This window comes from Gambusia affinis, linkage group LG11 (genome assembly GCF_019740435.1).
Source record: "Gambusia affinis linkage group LG11, SWU_Gaff_1.0, whole genome shotgun sequence".
Taxonomy (NCBI): Eukaryota; Metazoa; Chordata; class Actinopteri; order Cyprinodontiformes; family Poeciliidae; genus Gambusia; species Gambusia affinis.
Genome location: NC_057878.1, coordinates 6735005 through 6753464, shown reverse-complemented (window position 1 = coordinate 6753464; position 18460 = coordinate 6735005). Strand labels below are relative to the sequence as shown.

The 18460-nt window shown below is 39.8% G+C and overlaps 2 protein-coding genes across 4 annotated transcripts in view; one reads left to right on the top strand and one right to left on the bottom strand.

Annotated features, from left to right (window-relative positions):
* Nucleotides 1-3953: 3953 nt before the first annotated feature.
* Nucleotides 3954-8418, bottom strand: eaf2 (ELL associated factor 2). Its single transcript, XM_044132795.1, has 6 exons — nucleotides 8202-8418; nucleotides 7683-7777; nucleotides 7355-7491; nucleotides 7094-7257; nucleotides 6744-6989; nucleotides 3954-4906 (listed from the first exon to the last, which is right to left on the bottom strand). Exons 1-6 carry the CDS (start codon nucleotides 8404-8406, stop codon nucleotides 4863-4865), a joined length of 891 nt encoding a protein of 296 aa, XP_043988730.1. The 5' UTR covers nucleotides 8407-8418; the 3' UTR covers nucleotides 3954-4862.
* Nucleotides 8419-11805: 3387 nt separating this feature from the next.
* The window catches only part of si:dkey-91i10.2 (uncharacterized protein LOC555224 homolog), a 69126-nt gene continuing 62471 nt past the window's right edge, over nucleotides 11806-18460 (top strand). Inside the window, exon 1 of one of the 3 annotated variants that reach the window (XM_044132791.1) lies at nucleotides 11806-11855. The gene's annotated coding sequence lies outside the window, so the exon portion shown is untranslated. Of the gene's footprint in view, nucleotides 12069-18460 lie in introns of all 3 variants that reach the window. The other 2 variants (XM_044132790.1, XM_044132792.1) reach the window with 2 other exon arrangements.

The following is an 18460-nucleotide window of genomic DNA, read 5'->3' as shown; positions in this document are numbered from 1 at the left end:
CCAGTAATGAGTGTGTGCTACTCAGCTGTCAGCCCCAACTTTCCTGTCATTGCAGTAATTCCTCATGTTTGCACAATGTTTTCTATATTATTTAATTTAATGATTGATTGGAGGTCCAGCTCAAACGTCATACCGAGCAAGCGTCGAAAATAAAAGAACAGGAGGAAACAGTGAAACCTTTGCAGGGTCAGGTTGCAGACCTGAAGATGAAGTTGAAACTTTCTCTGGAAAACAAACATTTGAGAGTCTCCACCCAACGAGAGGTCCTCCTGCAAACAAAGGAGACCAAGGAAAGACGGACCTCCAATCAACCGGGGAGGTCCATGCGACCAACCTCCACTGGTTGCATGGAGGGTCTTCATGTTGGCGTTGGCCTGAAGGCCCATCTAAGCCCAGCTCGGCCTTTACGCCGGCCCACACCCAGGTGGCACTAACCGAGGTAACTATCCAAACCCAGGTTTTGCCAACAACCTGGGTTTGTTTTGCCAAGGAAATCAAAACAAACACAGGTAAATAATACTCCTAACTCAAAAATCAATAGAGAAAACATAAGATCAATTTCAGAGTTAAAAGCACCAAAATACACATAATTAAAACTTTGCTATATATAAAAACTGCAGCAGGTAGAATTTCTAAAAAATAATAATTGATCTCTCTAAATTGTCCTAAGGTGTGAATGAGACAATGAATCAGAACCAAAAGTTTGCCTTTTGGTTCTGATTGGTTTCTAATGCGTTGAATCCGTCTCAGCACATTCAACACATTAGACCACTAGTGTACTGCAGCTATGCAATTGGCAGAAATACAACCTAACATTATATAATCATAGAAAGATTTAGAAAAACAAACTGGTATACAGATTTGTATATATATATATATATATATATATATATATATATATATATAGATAGATATAGAGTTGGTAGAGCTGTTGCCTTGCAGCAAGAAGGTCCTGGGTTCGATTCCCGGCCCGGGGATCTTTCTGCATGGAGTTTGTATGTTCTCCCTGTGCATGGTGGGTTCTCTCTGGGTTCTCCGGCTTCCTCCCACAGTCCAAAAACATGACTGTCAGGTTAATTGGTCTCTCTAAATTCTCCCTAGGTGTGAGTGTGTGTGTGAATGGTTGTTTGTCTTGTTTGTCTTTGTGTTGCCCTGCGACAGACTGGCGACCTGTCCAGGGTGAACCCCGCCTCTCGCCCGGAACGCAGCTGGAGAGGAACCAGCAACCCTCCTGACCCCATTAGGGAAGAAGGGTGTAAGAAAATGGATGGATGGTGACAAAGTTCATTATTTTCCATAATGCAATGATAAAAATTTAACATTCAAATATTTTAGATTCATTGCACACTAACGGAAATATTTCAGGTCTTTTATTGTCTTAATACGGATGATTTTGGCATACAGCTCATGAAAACCCAAAATTCCTATCTCACAAAATTTGCATATTATGAAAAGGGTCTCTAAACAAGCTATGAACCTAATCATCTGAATCAACAGATTAACTCTAAACACCTGCAAAAGATTCCTGAGGCCTTTAAAACTCCCAGCCTGGTTCATCACTCAAAACCCCCAATCATTGGTAAGACTGCTGACCTGACTGCTGTCCAGAAGGCCATCACTGACACCCTCAAGCAAGAGGGTATGACAGGAAAGATATTTCTGAACGAATAGGCTGTTCCCAGAGTGCTGTATCAAGGCACCTCAGTGGGAAGTCTGTGGGAAGGAAAAAGTGTGGCAGAAAACGATGCACAACGAGAAGAGATGACCGGACCCTGAGGAAGATTGTGGAGAAGGGCCGATTCCAGACCCTGGGGGACCTGTGGAAGCAGTGGACTGAGTCTGGAGTAGAAGCATCCAGAGCCACCGTGCACAGGCGTGTGCAGGAAATGGGCTACAGGTGCCGCATTTCCCAGGTCAAGCCACTTTGAACCAGAAACAGCGGCAGAGGCGCCTGACCTGGGCTACAGAGAAGCAGCACTGGACTGTTGTCAGTGGTCCAAAGTATTTTTTTCGGATGAAAGCAAATTTTGCATGTCATTCGGAAATCAAGGTGCCAGAGTCTGGAGGAAGACTGGGGAGAAGGAAATGCCAAAATGCCAGAAGTCCAGTGTCAAGTACCCACAGTCAGTGATGGTCTGGGGTGCCATGTCAGCTGCTGGTGTTGGTCCACTGTGTTTTATCAAGGGCAGGGTCAATGCAGCTAGCTATCAGGAGATATTGGAGCACTTCATGCTTCCATCTGCTGAAAAGCTTTATGGAGATGAAGATTAAATTTTTCAGCACAACCTGGCACCTGCTCACAGTGCCAAAACCACTGGTAAATGGTTTACTGACCATGGTATCACTGTGCTCAACTTGCCTGCCAACTCTCCTGACCTGAACCCCATAGAGAATCTGTGGGATATTGTGAAGAGAAAGTTGAGAGACACAAAACCCAACACTCTGGATGAGCTAAAGGACGCTATCGAAGCATCCTGGGCCTCCATAACACCTCAGCAGTGCCACAGGCTGATTGCCTCCATGCCACGCCGCATTGAAGCAGTCATTTCTGCAAAAGGATTCCCGACCAAGTATTGAGTGCATAATTGTACATAATTATTTGAAGGTTGACATTTTTTGTATTTAAAACACTTTTCTTTTATTGGTCGGATGAAATATGCTAATTTTGTGAGATAGGAATTTTGGGTTTTCATGAGCTGTATGCCAAAATCCTCGTTATTAAGACAATAAAAGACCTGAAATATTTCAGTTAGTGTGCAATGAATCTAAAATATTTGAATGTTCAATTTTTGTCATTACATTATGGGAAAAAAAAGAACTTTATCACAATATGCTAATATTTTGAGAAGGACCTGTATATATATATGTGTGTGTTACCATATGTTACCGCGCAAGCAGCCTCGAACAGCCCTCGCGAGGGCGGAAGTGCTGCCTCGTGCCACTTGCATAGCTCTTGCGTTCTGCAGCGCTATCTGACGAGGCACCCAAAATCTGGTGCAGGTCGGCTGATGTAGTGAGGAGATATAGCTGATGGATTGACCTAGGGGGCGCAGTTGAGTCAAATTACAATGTAATGCTATTGGGCTCCTTAGAGATTCGCAAGAGTCAATCATAGCAAGTTGAGCGTAAATTGGATGATGCATGTGTTATTTAGAGACGATCGTACACAAACGGCGAGGGAGTGAAATTCGCCGTTCTGCCACGCCCACACGGTTTACCCAGCAGCCAGCTTTGACAGACTCCATCATGTCATTTTATGCCAGTTGGCACAGGATTAAACCCATTGAAAACATCCAGCAGAAAAAACAGGTGACTTTCTGTTGGAAAGGGGCGGGGCTTAGGTGATGTCACCAATTGACCATGTGAATGTGATCAGTGCTGGTCTTTAATGAGACATGGAAAGTCTGATGCAGCTCTGACCTTGTCTGTGGAAGTTATGGCACCTTGATGTTCCATGGCGAATAGGCGAACTTTGACCTCGGGCAAATCCTCCTTCAGCTCTCTTTCAAAATCTAAATCATGCCAAATGAAAACGTATCCTACGCTAAATGCTGATTTTTTTCTAAAGCAGTTCTTGAAGATCATTTCCTTAAACTGCTTTAAGATTCTAAATTGTTTCAGTACCACAGCCTACATTTAAAAAATACATAAAATCATGTAAAGAAAAAGCGTTTTCTGATCCCAAAATTGGTTTGCGTTCATTCAGCAAGTCATAAACCAAAATAACTGAGCAAAATAAGCTTTTTATTTTTGCCCTTTAGAAAGAAACTGAAAATCAAACTTTTTCTATGCTGCATTTTGTTTTATCCCCCGATCGTTGGATGTCAAAAAGCAGGAGAGGTGTGAGGTAAAACCTTGGTATACTTTTAGTCATGCCTACAACCCTCACACAGATAAACAATAAGTTCTGTCTGGACAGTTATTAGTAGCACAAATAGAAAAGACACTCGAGAAACAATTAAAATCTTTAATATTGATAAAGATCTTTATGCTACATATACATTTCACTTTTCCATTTCAAAAGACATCTGCTTCAACCTCTCACTGTGTTCAGATGGTTCCGATGCCAAAGACTTTCCAGATTCCTGTTTGTCGAGAAAACTCAGCCGTGACAAAGGATTCAAAAAAAAAAAAGGAAAAGAAAAGGCAGGAAATCCCGAAGAACATCCCAAGGAAATGAAGCACATAAAGCTCTTTAAGACTCACTCTGGTGAAGAATAAACCTCTGACTGCAGCACAGCTTGTAACTTACACTTCCAGTTTCTTGGGTAAGAAACTAAACATAAAATAAACTCATTTCCAGTCAAAAAGAAGAAAGGAAAATTAAGATAAATAACTAGGTTCAAGTATTGCAGGTTTAAAGCGACAAAACCGCTTAAGTCCACTGAGTGCGCTTTAAGGCAGTAGCAAAGTACAATATCTGAAGATACAAAAAAAATAAAATAATTAAAAATCAACAGTTCTAGTCATGCAACACAAATAGATGGTGTGAAGCATAAGGCACAACAGTGGTAGGTAATATTGTTGGGCTGAAATGCAGAAGTGTAGCCGGTGGTTTAAAGATGACACCACATCGGTCCTTGTTTCACAATCGCTTCTCAAATTATGCCCCTTCTGTTTCCTTGATCAGTTTAACCCTGGGGGTTAAGGCATCGAGTGAAATATATACAAAAATAAAAATTAATACAAAAATTGATTTCCAGCACCAGGTCGCGGTGAAAAGAGGTGTCACACAAACTTTCACATGAGCAGAGCGAGATGAAATGTTATGTTTGTTGGCAGATGTCTGACAGAACAGTGGATATGTAAATGACAGTCACACTTCACAGGAGGCACAAAAACAGACGGGTTGGACTTCAGCTTCAGTCGCTCTCACTGCCTGATTCACTCAGCTGGAGGTCGTTCTCTGGAGAGAGAGAGAAAACATAAACATCCAGCCTTATTTTTCCTGCTAGAACTACCAATCCTAGAATGCACTGCTTGGCTGCTTGACAGAATCCGTCAGTGTCGTTTATAACCCAGCTACATGTTAGACACATTTTCTTACCTGAGGTTTAATTCACACAACAATTTGTCAACAAGCTCGTAAACTTCACTTCACAGCAATAAAACGTGAAATATAACTCTGCACACGCTGCGCAATTTTAATGTTTCATCATCGACGTCCCCGGACTGGAAAGTAGCGCTGCGTTCTGCAGATTAAAGCACTGCTAACATTTAACCACAGTGTTCCTGGAAGCTCTTTGGTGCAGTTTGTTCTTAGACAGTGAAGTGTTGCAGCCGTTCCCTGCAGCTGCTCACCAAACCAAACAAAAAGCGGAAGCTGGAAGTTTTAAGCTCTGTTAACATCCCGAGTACATCGAGGAAAAACATGGGAGGCGCTTTTTAACCGACGAGGCGAACAACAGCGCTGGTTGGAGGTACTTTCCCTGTGAAGCAGACGGATGGGGGGAAAAAAAACGCAATGCTCCGTTCTACTACTGGTTTGAATTAATGCAGGAAAATGTTGTTTAGCTGGGGGCTCAGTGAGGCACTAAAGCACACGAGAGGTTAATGTGGTTTATGGTGGAGCCCAACTGAAGTAGGGCTGAAACGATTAATCTGATTAATCGATTATTGAAATAATCCTCAACTAATTTAGCGATTGATTAATCATTAACTGGAGCAAAGGCTGGAAAGTGGCCATTTGGAGAAAGAACACAGGCAGAGCAGAAAGAAAGCCAAAACTGTATAGGAAAAAAATATCTAATTTGAACTTCTGATTAAAAGAAGAAAAAAAAAACTAAACTTGTTCTGCCTTTTCTACCTAGAATCGTCCAACTAAATGCCTTTGCTATCCAACTTTTGATTGGTTAATCAAAAACAAGTTGCCCTACACTGTACTGATGTTAAGTTCTCACATGTTGATTGTTTAAAGTATTTTATTAGCCAGATGCATCCTTTGGTACAACTGATCAATTATTTGAATGTTATTGCATTTCAAGCAATAACATTCTTATAGTCTTCGTTTAGAAAATGGGTTGAATTATTTCCCTACTTAATATCATTTTAATAATGTAAAAAAATAGAAAGAAACTGCAGAATGTGCCAATTCTATCCAATGAATCATCAAAATAGATCGATAACTAAAATAGCTGTTAATTGCAGTTCAGCCTCCCCTGCTGCTGTAGTCGATCACTAAAGAAAATATTATGCAAAAATTAGCAGAAAGATGGTAATTGTACAAAGGTGCTGCTGAAAATATTTGCAAGAACCAGATTCTTAACTCCAGTGTGGAAGAAAAAAAAAAAAAGTCTTATATGCTCCAGATTTTTCTTGAAAGACAATGACAATCCTTTGTTTGCCCCTCATTTAAAATTTAGATTAAATAGCAAACAGATGGGTGTGCAGCGGTGGCGTAGGGGTTAGCGCGACCCACGTTTGGAGGCCTTGAGTCCTCAACGCGGCCGTCGCGAGTTCGATTCCCGGACCCGACGACATTTGCCGCATGTCTTCCCCCACTCTTTCCCCCTTCCCATCAGCCTACTGTTGTATAAGGGACACTAGAGCCCACAAAAAGACCCCCTGGAGGGGGAAAAAAAAAAAAAAAAAAAAGCAAATGGATAAATAGAGCCACATAGTGGCATTCTAAAGATAAATATAATAAAGTCCAATTATTGCACAACCGAACTGCACTGCTCCGATTGGAAACAACAACAAAAACACAAAGGAGGTCAATTTCAGAAGTGGTCAGTGCGACTTACTGAGCGTGTTCATAATGAGGCCTCCTCCGCTCTCTTGGTGAAGACTGGTCACGTGATTGTTGCCGGTGCTTATCACAGGCATGCTCTGGTTGGTCGGGGCGGGAGGCGGCGGCGCAGGGTTACGCTCATCGTCTGAGTCGCTGCTGCTGGAGCTGTCTTCGCTGCTCGAAGACGACGAGCTGTTGGAGTCCGAGGAGCTGCCGCTGCTGCTCATCTGATCCATGACGCGCGCTTCCGCCATCAGTTCTGCAGAAACACGACGCCAGTTAAAGAGGGAAATAAGATCCAGGAGACTTGACAACATTCTCCTCTGCATGTGGACTTTTCACTTAAGTAGTTTGACACCCCACCTCTTTCAATGTCATCCATTGGAGACGCTGGAGATATTTTCTCCTTGGGAGGAGAGCTCTTGGAGCTGGCCGAGGTCTTGTTGTTGCCGTTTCCCTTCATCTGCTGGCTCAGACGGCTTGTTTGCTGCTCTAGCCGAGAGTGAATTTTACTGCTGCCTTCAGCTCTGGAAAGCCAGGTGAAGAAAGACAAAAATTCTAAAAAGAATTGTGGTAGCAGAAAGGCTCTGGTTGTTAAACATACACACAGCTATGTTAGCTCACCTTGTTTTTTTGACAGCTATATTGCTGTTGAGTTTTTCGAGCCTGTACTCTCCTGTGTCATGGTTCACAATGAGGATGCACTCCTTCATGTACGGTCTCTTAGATCCCTTGAACACTGTGACTGGAGCACTTGAACCCTTACAGGTCAAGAGGGAAATAAATAAATAACCAAAGAATAAAAAAAATAACTCCAAGAAATTGTTTTCAACTAGTTAAATAATCTACTTCTTCTACTAATTATAACATGAAAATAATTTTACAATAATTTTTTTCCCCAATTTTGAACTGAAACTTTGACCAAGCCAAACTCCTTTTTGTAATTTCTAACCTCTAAATTCGGTAAAGTAATAGTGACTTGCTCTCCTTTGCCCACTTCAAGCTCTCCTTCGCATGTTGTATCAATAGAAGCTGGTTTGAAATCATCTGTGGGTGGAAATGAGAATATTTAGTTGAACAATTGTAACAGGAAGACATTTATAGCGATGGTTATTTTAAAGTTTGTTTAAAATGAGAGCGACCACAAATGGTGTAGTAGAGAGTCTCTACCACAAGGTGGTGGTAGAGTACAGTCTCAGGCAGCGCTAACATTAGCTTCCATTTCGACAGCGTGAAACAGTAGTAGTTTTTAATAGCTAAAAGCTAAATGACACACAAGTCTGAAACGGTTATCGTTTTTCAAGAAGACAGGGGAAGCCGTTCGACTGCAATAAATCACCAGGAAGGCTGTTCTACCAACCGTCCAAGCCAAGAACAAACTCCGGATGTGTAGCTTACAGGCTAACTAACGTGCTGCTTGCTAGCCAAAGTAAACGGCAGACGTCACCTACTGAGTCCAAACGCCACTTACATCGGACCGTGTGAAAGGCACTTTTAGGGTGTTTCTCAAACGTCTCTCCTAGTTTCAAAACATGTTCCTGGTTGTCAAAGTTGGAATAAGCGGTCCCATTCATTCTGTGAGTTTCATTGGCAGTAAACTTTAGTTTCCTCTGGGCTTTTTTATGCGATAACCAGGTACGGCTAGAGACACCGTTAAGTCCAGCCTCTTTTGACATCTACTTCATTATGATTGGTTAGAGCGTTTTTGGTACGTTTTTGTCATTGGTTAAACACCTGTCATCTAAAATATGACGTTTCAATTAAACTGTTCGTCATGTTTTTGTGTCCAATCTTTTTATCAAGACATGTGGTACATACAGACAAACAAATTTGCCTGAATTTATAAATATTTTCAAAGTTATTAAAAAGACTTGAAGATATAAGTAGTGATGAAATTAAGAAAGTATTCCTAGATATGGTAATTTTTGTTTCTCAGGAAATTATCCAGTTTCAGTTTTTACCAAAAACAAACAAAACAAAGCCCCCAAAAAACATTGATATGTTTATTGTTAATGGCTACTGAACATGTGTCTTGACATCTCTCAATACCTAAGTGAGTCTGTAAATGTCAACAATTGTTAAGATGTATTTTTTAAATATTGAAAATGATTATTGTATGCTATGTCCATGCTGTTTATTAAAAAAATACAAAATAGAAGCTGAATAAGAAAGCAGAAATCTATTTTAATCTCTTTATATGTATTGGTGCACAGTAGCTCCCCAGGTTTAGCCCTGTATAGAAATGGAATTACCTTCCTTGTTACACTGTGAATAAATTGCGGTTAAGTGTGTTTTTGTTTAGTTTCACAGGCCACAGATCAGCTAGATTACTGTCAGACCTGTAGGATCAAGAAATTATTAAAATATAGCCATAACCCTAGAGAGGAAAAAAAGTGGGAACCTCAGTTTTGTAGCATGAGTTGACTGAACAGCTCAGATTCACTGAGCGTCTTCTGGAGGCGTTCATCTAAAGAGCCACTAGAGCTTTAACCCGCTGATTGCATTTTCAAGTGTTGCTGTCTTCGGGGGGTTAGAGCCTCATCAACCTTGAGGCAGTAAAGATAATGTATTTTCCTTACTTTAAAGTGTTAATGCATCCTAAGTCTTAAATCCTGCTTTGCCTGAAATTTGTAGAGGCCATATGCGTTGCTGCCTTCAAACATTAAAGGATCAGCATCCAGGGCAACTGGAATGTGAAGATTACATGTACAGATTATCGCCAACTTGTTCCCCATCCTGCTGTCTTCTTCCTGGTTAGCACTACTCACCGAGGTGGGCGTAAGCGGAAGATATTAGGTGGGAAAATAAGTAGTGATGCCAGCTGAAAAATGATTTTGAAACGTGTGTGTTTGAAGGAGCACCACCGCATGTGGACTCAGAAGAGGAAGAAGATTAATTTTGACAATCTTCGCGACTTTCATCCGCTTCTCCTTTTGTGATCAAAATCCTTTAAAGATTACAGAGCTTTGAAAATTGACCGGGGAGGTTGACAATAGGCCAAGAATCCTGTTTCACTGTGTCTGAATCCCATGTGAAAAGATGCCAGCGTGGGTCCGTTTCCATGGCTGGAGGTAAACACCGACTGTCCTCCTGTGATATCAGTTACTTCAGGGGGTTGCCCCTGGACTGTGGGAGGAGAGATTTATGGTTTCTGAGCAACTGTATCCTCGAGCCACAGCAGGGCAGTCCCCCTGTTGTAACTCGGAGGCATTGCTGAGTGAAATGAAAACACCTGTCTGCAGGGGTTGGGGGAGCCTTTGACCTGTGATTAAAGCTCATTAATGCAGCTGGTTTGCAGTTGATGCTGCAAAATGGTACAAACTTCCACATCATATTCTGCAACAAAAAAAGCATACTTTGATACAAGTTCAATGCTGGGTACGTTCACACAATCCTAAAGAGAAATTCAGGCCTTGCAAAAAATTTTTTAAAAGTGTGTAACACCCACTTATACTTGGGTTATAATAGCCCAGATGTTATGAGTTTGAAGTACATATCCTTGAAAATAAATAAGTCACGATGAATAATAACAGCACTTCTCTGCTTTTTGCTTCTTTTTTTTTCCAGAAGACATGCAGATTAAATCATTTCATGCAAGATATATGGACTAATTCATATTCCAAAGATTTCCACATGTGCACCCAGATTATGAAGTCCAGCTGAAATCCAGTGTTTATAAAAGGTCGCATGCCAAGTACCTGCAAGTTTTCTGAAATGATCAGTTCATGTCACGTGTTATTTTTTGGAGTTTTCTCCGCATCTCCAATTTAGAGCTCTGACACTGAAAACACTTCTAACCTAAATATGTGTTTCAATCATCAAGTCATTTACACTTAAAGAGTGTGAACATGTATGTGGCCCCTGACAGATTTCTTCAGTTTTTGCTTTTTTTGTTACACTTAAATGTTCCAGGTTATCAATCAAAGTTTGATATCAGACAAAGATAACCTGAGAAAATTGAACATGCAGTTTTCAAACTGCATTTTATTTATCAGGATAAAACTTGTCTAAGCCAACCTGGACCCTATGTGAAAAACGAATTAGTTAAATTAATAACTGGTCACACAACATTTGCAAAAATAACAGCCATCAATCATTTGTTAAGTAAATGGTAATAAGTGTTTTATCTCATGTGGATACATTTTTGGCCCATGCTGCTTTGCAGACTCGTGTTAATTCAGCTGATTTTAAAGCTTGAACTTCCGGATTAAGATCCTGCCAAGATCTCTCAAATGAATTTAAGTCTCAACTTTGACTAGGCCATGTAAAAACTTTGTTTTGTTATTTTAAACCCCTCATTCATTTGCTTGCTGGTGTGTTCTGAATTATTGTCCTGCGGCATAACCTAAATGTGCTTGAGGTAAAGCTCAGAAACTGTTTGACGGACGTTCTCCCTCAGTGTTTTCTGTCTGAATCCATGTTTCCATCCGTTCCAAACGCTTTTCTTCACAGTGATGTAAACATTATGTGAAACTGAATTGAATCAGCCTCTCTTCTTTGAATCTTTGAATTTGGTCTCTAATTGCATCCTCCAGGAGAAGGTATTCATCAGACTGCTGATCTGAGTGGAAAGGGGGATGAGGGAGAGGGGCATATGGGGGTGAGTGGCTGCTTCTTTCCCATCATGACCAATCAGGAGCGGGGTTAGAGCCTTGCGTTACGGTTGTGCTGCATTCACTTACCAAAGTGTAAGTGTGCGTCTCGCACAATCAGACTAAAACTGATCTATAACCTGGATTTCCGCTTCAAAGCATTACAAAAGCTATAGATTTAACGCTAAGTGTAATAATAATAATAATAATTCACATCCACTGTGCAGTTTTAAAAACGTTGAATATAAAAATGATTCTTTAGATTGTGTTTTTGTTTAGTTTTCTTCTTTTCCATATTTCCTCTTAAACTCTGTAGTATTTTTTATTGTGTTTTAATGCTTCAACGAGTTCTAACCAAAGCAGTTCAAATTGTTATAATCCCTTCACGACCACTGAACTTTGAGAGGAAAGTGAAGACGAAATTCCATTCATTTAACTCGGGGAATTCACGTTTTACGAGCAGTTCCTGAAGGCAGCACAGTTCCCAAGGAGAATCCCGCAAAGGAAGCAGGTCGCGCAGCCAGAATCCTCCGGTAAATATTTAGAAAACAGTGAAAGGTATTTTTTTCTTCTTCTACTTTTCTAACGCACAGAACAGGAATGAGCGCACAGTGCGGGGCTTTTCTGCTCGTCCGGTTCCCGGTTTGGTTTCCCCGGAGCCCGGTGTGAAGCTGAGTGAAGAGCCGCCGCGGAGACTCGGAAGCGGGACTCCTCTCTGTGATGTGATGGAGCGGAAGGCGCTCTGAGTGAGTAGACTTCAGGGAGGCTCACCTGGCCTCTGTGTATTCCTGCGATGTTGCAGTGCAGAACATGACAGCCGAAGCTGCACGTCTCCCTGCTAGATGCCGAGAGACTGCGTGGTCGCATTCATTGTTTCAGTCTAATAGTGTCTAGTGGTTTTGATTGGGTTGACCCTGCAGTTTAAGGCGAACTGTTATCTGCAGATGTCGTTGTTTCTGCGTTATTTTGACTCCTGTGGTTATATTAATATGGTGATGCGAAAGAAAAATAGAAAACCCCATTCAAGATGATGTCCTTAAGAAGTCACATATTGATGTTTCAACAAAAAAAGTACCCAGTTTTACTCAACATAATACACAAATATGATATCTAGCAGACATCATTTTGCTGTCTGTGGTTGAAATAATTTCACAAGAACTTCTTGTATATGGTTCTCTTGTAGACTTTTAGATGAAATATGTTATATTTAAAGCACAGACAAGGAGAAAGACACTGACTACTAAAATTCCCTAAACTCTAACTAATAATAAGAAGTAGAGCATAAACTTATATTTTAGTTAGGCTACATTTATATTAAATAGATTGTTTGAGGAGCCAGCATTAAAACACACGTATTTTCCTAATATACATTACGTTTCCTCCAATGAGTAATTGGACTGAAATTAGATACAGATTTTTGTTGTACATTTTCACTTTGAAAAAATGCTAGTGCAAGAAGAGATTTTAAGATTTAAATATTTTTCAACATTCCTGGGCTTCCAATGGGACAATATTTGGTTTATATTTATCATGGAACGATACATTTTCTTGAGATATGACATCAGTAAATGCGTGAAAGCTCAGAAATTAACCATATTCCCAGAAATGTACACGTAAATGTAAATTTGAACGTATATATCAACGTTTTTGGTTTGGTTTATTAGATTTTTAATGTATTCCATTGTAACTGTAGTCTTAAAAACACCTTAAATTGGATATTTTGTTAGTTAAATGTGGACAAATTCAGTTCTAGGTTACTTTAACACAACATAGTTGGGCTTTGGCTTTGAGCCAATAAGGTGTTGGGTTTTAAACAAAACAAAAAAAAAAACAGATTAAACTGACTTATCTTGAGATTTTATCAGCAGCAAAATACTAACTGAGGATAAGACAGTCTTTTAAAAATTAACTATTTTTATTTTAATTCTACCTAGCATCAAAATGAATCAGATAAAAAAAAACAACTTCCTAATGTCAGTAAGTTTGGATAGCCAAACTCAAACTCTATAATTTTTGACGAGTTCTTTGGTCTAAGTGTGAATGGTAAACATTGCTAGCATTAGCTTGTGCTAATCAGTTGAATTTCTAAGCGCTAAGGTGATTTTACATGGACATAGTGTGAACTGAAGTCATAAACATAACCCTCTGACATTATCATCAGCCTGCAGCATAATTTTACCATTTTGCATTTTTTACTTTGTCTTGAGGAAGAGGTTCTGTCAAGTATTCAAAATGGCCGCCTGTGTAGAATAATGAGGCTCTTTCAACACTGAAGAACATGAAAAAGGTCAAACCTAATTTTTTTATTCAGACACATTTAAATTTCATAGTTTATATAATAATGTGAGTAAGGCTGCACCTACACTCTCATTATCATCTGTCAGATTTTCTTTAAAACATGAGCCTCAGACCAGCGTAAATGTGAAATGTACACTAGGCTCAGTTTGAAGACTTACCTGTGCTTTCTATGAGTATAACAGCATAGCTTTGGAAAAGTCTGGGAGAAAAATGTAGCATATGATCTGTGGGACTTTAGAACCTCCCAGCAATAGAAAAAAATGACTCCATTTGTCTTCATTTTTCGTCATTTAAGTAAATGAAATGGAACCATTTTTTGTTCATGCCTGTTCCCCTTTGGGGACCCCGTGGAGTCTCCCAAAGGCTCCCGGGACTCCGTCAGTACCGCAGCAGCCGGACTGGTTCTTCCAAGGCATTCCTGGAAGTGCCTCTGGGGCCGATGAGGGTCCTGGCCGACCTCCATACTGCAATCAGATAATGTTAATGAATACGGGGAAATTGTGTTATTTCCAGCCACAGCAGCAGTTTGCTTGTTTTATAGTTTGCTTGTTTTATAGTTTGCTTGTTTTATAGGATGGGAAACTGATGCATAATGGGATTCCAGGCTTGAGGTGTATGAATATTTAATGGATTCAGACGTTTTTCAAGTCTTTATGCTAAGATGGTGATCATAGGACTGAAAAAAATAAAACGACGTGTTATCTTTGGGTGCTTCCACAAAGGTGTCCCCCAGGATGTGAATTACTGTGCTTTGAAACTCTCTAACGTTTTGCTTGCACAGCGTTCATCATCTGGAGGAAAAAAAAAACACACACACACACACACGCACACACACCCACACACACACACATGATCATTAATGTAAATCCAATTGTGGACTAATGGTTTTGGCTCGCCCACAAACACTTGTAGTATCTTTTTCTTTTTCTGCTGGACTCTAATTGAAGTAATGGAATCACAACCTTTTAATTTGTATTTGTTACTTTCAATAAATGCACTGGGTTTTTGGAGACAGACAAGAAATGTCAACACTTCTTTGAACTCTCGCTTAATTTTGTTAAATATTTTTAATTGTTTTATGGAAATCAGGTTTTTTTTTTTTACATTTGTAAAAAAACAACAACATTTTTGACTGTTTTAGAAGCAATAAAAAGGATGAAACATTCAAAGGGATGAATACATTTTAGTTCCTGCATCTGGAGGTGACAGGCTGTTTAACTCTGTTAGAGACCTCTCCTTGTCAAGGCTCATAGATTATAGATCAGTGTTGCTTTGCTGCTCCCTATCTGATCTCTGCATGGACTCTCCATCAGCACAGTGATGTGATTAAAAGTCGAGCAGTGGACCTGCAGATTCACACATTAGTGCAAAAGAACTGCCTCATTTTACATGGCCCTTGACCTGCAAATAGGTCTTTTCATCATCGTTAATGATAAAATTAGCTTAGCTCTCTTAAAAAAAGCTAAGCCAACTTAAACAAAATTAGATAGTCCAATTTAATACAGGTTTTCTAGCTGTCTAGCTAGAAAACGAGGCTTTCTGGCTAGCTAGCTAGCTAACAGAGTCCCCCAGTTTTCTAGCTAGCGTGACTCTGTTAGCTAGCTAGAAAACTGGGGGACTCTGTTAGCCCTGTTTTCTAACTAGCTAACAGAGTCCATTGTTTCCTAGCTCTCTAACAGAGTCCCCCTTGTTTTCTAACTAGCTAACAATTCCTTGTTTCCTATCTAGCGAACATAGCCCCTTTTTTTCTAACTAGCTAACAAAGTCCCTCATTTCCTAGTTAGCAAACAGAGCCCCTTGTTTTCTAACTAGCTAACAGAGTCCCTCGTTTACTAGCTAGAGAACAGAGCCCCTTGTTTTCTAACTAGCTAACAGAGTCCCTCTTCCCTAGCTAGCTAACAGAGTCCCTCTTTCCTAGCTAGCAAACAGAGCCCCTTGTTTTATAACTAGCAAACAGAGCCCCTTGTTTTATAACTAGCAAACAGAGCCCCTTGTTTTATAACTAGCCAACAGAGTCCCTTGTTTCCTAGCTAGCTAATAGAGTGACGCTAGCTAGAAAGCCCCGTTTTCTAGCTAGCTAATTTTTAGTGCTCATATAATGTCTGGTCTTCACAATGTGTATGTGACTAGGTCCTAACAGCATAATATATATCACACACACAAACATCTGCTCAGTGATGCAGGAGTCTGTTTCTCTATGTTTAATGAGACAGCATCAGTCTGTCAGACTGTGGCGGCAGAGAAGCGTGACAGGTACACTGAGGGCCCTGGGGCTGCTAATGCTAATGTGCACACGTGTGTCAGGCATTACAATGTACTGTTGTCGTTTCGGATCAGCGCGGCCGGACCGAGTATAGGCAGGTAATTACCCTGCATTAACTTATTGGCTGACATCAGGGGCTTTTTTTCAGTCCACTGCCTTCCAATTATTTTGGTCCTGAGTCATTACGGCTGTGGTCATTAAAGTGTTTGTACTGTTGTGAAGAGTTTTTTTTTGTTTTTTGTCACAGTAGGCAAATTAGTGGAAATTTAATTTTCTCTTATTAAACAAACTGTATGTTCAACATACTGTTGCATTTACAACTTGTTGCTGTGTAACTTCCAGCACCCTACGCCTTTTTCCATCCAGTCATCCATTCATCTGTCCTTACTTTTATTTTTAGCTTAAATGATTTTTTTAGTGCACCAAGATTTTTGTTTCTCACTCTACTTTTCTAATCAATTTTCTAACAGTTTCCGTAGCCATCGTCTAATTTGATTTAATGTCTTCCTGCCGACCTGACTGATTTTTTTAGTGATTAGCAATGACCAGAAACTTAGATTTATAAAAAAATCTAATTTCTTAACTGCATAAACTTAACAGAACAGCATGTTGTCTTTTGCACATTTTGCTTTTAGACCTAGTAAAATAAGAACTACCTCTATCAAGTGACCTGGCAGACATTTATTCTTTGATAGTGAATACTTTTTTATGTGTATTTGTTGAATAAAAACAAAAACGGCAAAAATAATCAAAAACAAGGAAAACCTGACGCACCTGGTTCATCTCCACATGCACACTCCATGCAGAAAGATGCCAGGTTGTGATTTGAAATCATACTGCAAAGAAACAATGGCCACCAACTGTGCCATTGTGCAGGAAAAAAAAGCTGTCAAAATTAAAGAAATTTCCAGAGTTTATTTTCAGAATAAATTCTGTAATTTTAGATGATCCCGCTGCAATGAAATAGCACTTCTTTCAAGACTTCATATATAAACCTTTATCAGAGGTTGTTTACCAATCAAGTGATTTGATGTTTTGTAGGTTAAATATTTTTTTCTGTTGAAATTATTAGTTGAAGTAAGATCACGTGGGAATAAACATGGAAAAAGCCAGTTTTTGCCACATTGTAACCTCTTGCTAGTAGGGATGTCAGACAAGTGCTTAGAAAAGCTTTGAAAATAGATTTTTTTTTCGTAGTTGCAATCTGCAGTATTTGTGTTTGCGGTGAAAAAATGTTCATTCATGTTACCTTGACTGACAGTTTGTCTGGAGTCTAAGCAGCACGACGCCCAGCGAAGGCTGCAACAGACTCCAAAGGACAAGAACGAGGAGATAAAGAACGGATGATTCATCTACATCATGCAGCCCTGTCATACTGTACCCCTAGCTTAGCCCTACCAAGCATTATCTTGGCTGGAACAAATTACATCTCAGACTTCTCAGAAAAAAAGAAAAAAAAATAGAAGCAGCTTTTTACAGAACACAGCATCATGATGGATTGTAACTAAAGAAAAAAAAACAGGACTCCTCTTTGTTGCTGATGTAATTTGAAAGGCACTCAGCCTTGATGGGAGGAATGCTCCTGGATCCAGAGGACAAAGGTTGCACCTGCTTAAAGCACGAAAAAAACCAAATGTTCAAGTTTGCCCCTGAATCAAGGTTCAAAGTATTTTGGTATTCGAGGCTAATAATGCTGATAATGATGGCACTTGAGGGAGCCGAGCTAATCTCGTCCCCCGAGAAACTCCTTTGTTCTTTTGTCCGGCCTGCAGGATGAAGTGTAACGCATGCCCCGCCTGCGTCCTGCTGGAACATCGGTGACAGCTGCACTCGCTGCCACGTGAGGGCCTTGTGACTGAGCGCGTGCGAGTGTGCCACACATCGCCCGCCTTCCACCAATAAACAACAAAATTGATGGTGGTTGGATGAATCTGGACTCCATGCAGACAACCACTAATTACCAACTGAGTGATTAAGAAGCAGGCGCCTGCGGCTTGCAACGAACCGCATATGAGAGATGCTAAAGAAAGTCCTGTTGCTTGCTTCGAATCATTTAACTGTGGCTTATTGCACTTCTGATTTGCCGAACTTGAACTTTTCCACGTTTTGACGTGCTTTATTGGACAAAAGCCCATGTATTTTATTGGGATTTCATGTGATAGGCCAACAGAAAATAGTATGTGTTGTGAAATTGACAGAAAACGATGCGTGGCATCCTGACATGTTTTTAAAAATGAAAGTCTGGAAAATGTGACATGTAGTGATTTTCAGCCCCTGGAGGTGAAACCACCTTTTTGTTGAAATTACAGCTGCCACTCACTGGTAACTGTAATATATATATATATATATATATATATATATATATATATATATATATATATATATATATATATATATATATATATATATATATATATATATATATATATATATATATATATATATATATATATATATATATATATATATATATATATATATATATATATATATATATATATATATATATATATATGAGACCTTAAAACTCTGAAAACAGACTCGCTATTTAGGTCTGAACTTTGACTGGGCCAATCT

Bases quoted from the DNA above. Each gene is read 5' to 3' on its own strand.
- eaf2 (XM_044132795.1), bottom strand. From the start codon at position 8,406: ATGTCAAAAGAGGCTGGACTTAACGGTGTCTCTAGCCGTACCTGGTTA. The intron at 7,492-7,682 runs GTTAGAAATTAC...TTGACCTGTAAG, and splicing joins TTACTTTACCGAATTTAGAG to GGTTCAAGTGCTCCAGTCAC. The intron at 4,907-6,743 runs GTAAGTCGCACT...CTCTCTCTCCAG, and splicing joins CCTCATTATGAACACGCTCA to AGAACGACCTCCAGCTGAGT.